Consider the following 2166-nt stretch of genomic DNA (forward strand, 5'->3'; position numbering starts at 1 on the left):
GCATCCTGGTCTGATCCTGAGGCCTGACAAAAAGATTTGGCGACTGAGGTGCAGGGTCAGGGGAGGTGGGGGAGGCAACGGTGGATGAGGAGGGCCCAGTTTGCGTCCTCGGAGCTCCCAGCCCTTTCTCCTGTCTGTCTGCAGGTCTGTGAGGCTGTTGTTCCCAGCATTCTGCTAGGCTACAAAAAGAGGAGAAACTTGTTCAGATTCCCGCAGGTCAGTGAAGGAGAGGGCACTGGACAGGGACCCAGAGGAGTGGGGAGTGTGGAGAGCACGGCCCGGGCAGAATTGGGGGCCCCACTGTCCACTTCCCAACACATTTACACACACTGCCATGCTGAGCAAGCGTAGGGAAAAATGGCAGGGTCTGTCTGGGAAATGATTGGCTCAAGTGGCACGAGGAATGGTGGGATAGAGGGTGGGCAGAAGGCACACTAGGAGGGCTGGGCCAGGTCCGGGGACCCCTGACAAGGGGCGAGAAGCGACTGCTACTATCCGGACCTGCATTCCATTCCCAAGCCCTCATCTCCCTTGTTTCCTCTTTGTCTTCTCCTCCCCTTGCCCCACCCCATCCCCCAGGACAGAAAAGGAGGGGACACTCAACATGGAAAAACTCTGCAGTGAAAATGAAGGAAAGCCTGAGAACCAAGGCAAGATGGAAAACAAAGAACAGCCACTGGATGCGGGAAAGCCGGGAGTAGCTTGTACTGTGGAAGACAAGGAAAAGTTAGAAAACAAGGGAAGGACTGATTTCAAGGGAAAGACAGAAGATGAGGAAGTACTAAAGGATAAGGAAGAGCCAGAGAGTGAGGCAAAGCCAAAAGAAGGAAATCCAGAGAGCCAAGGAAAGCCAGTGAGTGAGGGAAAACCAAAAGAAGGAAAACCAGAGAGTGAGGGAAAGCCAGTAAGTGAGGGAAAGCCAGTGAGCGAGGGAAAGCCAAAAGAAGAAAAGCCAGCCAGCGAACCAAGGGCTGCAGGAAAGCGCCCAGCTGGGGATGATGTACCCAGGAAGGCCAAAAGAAAAACCAACAAGGGGCTGGCTCAGTGTCTCAAGGAATACAAGGAGGCCATACACGATATGCATTTGAGCAATGAAGAGATGATAAGAGAATTTGACGAGATGGCCAGGGTGGAGGATGAGGTGAAGAAAACCAGACAGAAACTGGGGGGGTTTATGTGGATGCAAAAAAGTTTACAGGACCCCTTCCACCCGAGGGGCCCAAGGGAACTCAGGGGTGGCTGCAGGGCCCCACAAAGGGGCTTTGAAGACATTCCTTTTGTGTAATGCCCCTGGCAGGCGTTTACCAGGCCCTGTGCTTTAAAGTTTTGCAAATACTTTGCTTTAGGGGTCACTCTTGTTATCAACAACTTTTTGATCCAACTAGAGTACTCTGTCAGTAGGAGATTTTTGCCCATGTGCATTAAAAAGGCGTTATGATTCTTGGAAAAATAAAGCAGCTTATAATATCATCTACAGAATCGGTCCCCTTTTGTAAAAGAACAGAAATTTATATAGTACATCTATGCACAGGAAAAATAGAAAACTTTGTTCACTAAAAGGTTAAGTGGTGGGCTTCCCTGGTGGCGCAGTGGTTGAGAGTCCACCTGCCGATGCAGGGGACACGGGTTCGTGCCCCGGTCCAGGAAGATCCCACATGCCGTGGAGCGGCTGGGCCTGTGAGCCATGGCCGCTGATCCTGCACATCCAGAGCCTCTGATCCGCAACGGGAGAGGCCACAACAGTGAGAGGCCCGCGTACCGCAAAACAAAACAAAACAAAACCAAAAAATGGTTAACAGTGGTTTTATGAGTTGTGAGATTGTGGGTGATTTATTTTCTTTGTTTTCTTTCTACTCATCTGTTTAATTTTTCCCAAGGAACACAGATTACTATTCTTATAAAGAAATGCTAAAATATAAAAAAGGAAAGCAATACATAAAAAGCAATACAAAGAACTGTTTACTGAGTTTATGAAGGCAGTGGAAACACTGTAAATTCTTGTTGTCAGAACTTAAAATGTTATGTAAAACTCACATTACTCACATTACTTCTGGACTCATATCTAGAGGAATCAACTTGGCAGTTATAACAGATCAATTGCTATAAAGAGCAGTCTTGTCATCTCTGAAATGGGGATAATAATTGCCTCACAGGATTGTGGAATGG

At 48.3% G+C, this 2166-nt stretch overlaps 1 protein-coding gene across 1 annotated transcript; it reads left to right on the forward strand.

Moving 5' to 3' along the window:
* Nucleotides 1-205: 205 nt before the first annotated feature.
* Nucleotides 206-1319, forward strand: TCEAL2 (transcription elongation factor A like 2). The gene is made up of 2 exons (XM_081222271.1): nt 206-216; nt 580-1319. Exon 2 carries the CDS (start codon nt 605-607, stop codon nt 1283-1285), a length of 681 nt encoding a protein of 226 aa, XP_081078397.1. The 5' UTR covers nt 206-216; nt 580-604; the 3' UTR covers nt 1286-1319.
* Nucleotides 1320-2166: the final 847 nt, after the last annotated feature.

Source organism: Mesoplodon bidens (assembly GCF_964165515.1).
Source record: "Mesoplodon bidens genome assembly, chromosome: X".
Classification (NCBI taxonomy): Eukaryota; Metazoa; Chordata; class Mammalia; order Artiodactyla; family Ziphiidae; genus Mesoplodon; species Mesoplodon bidens.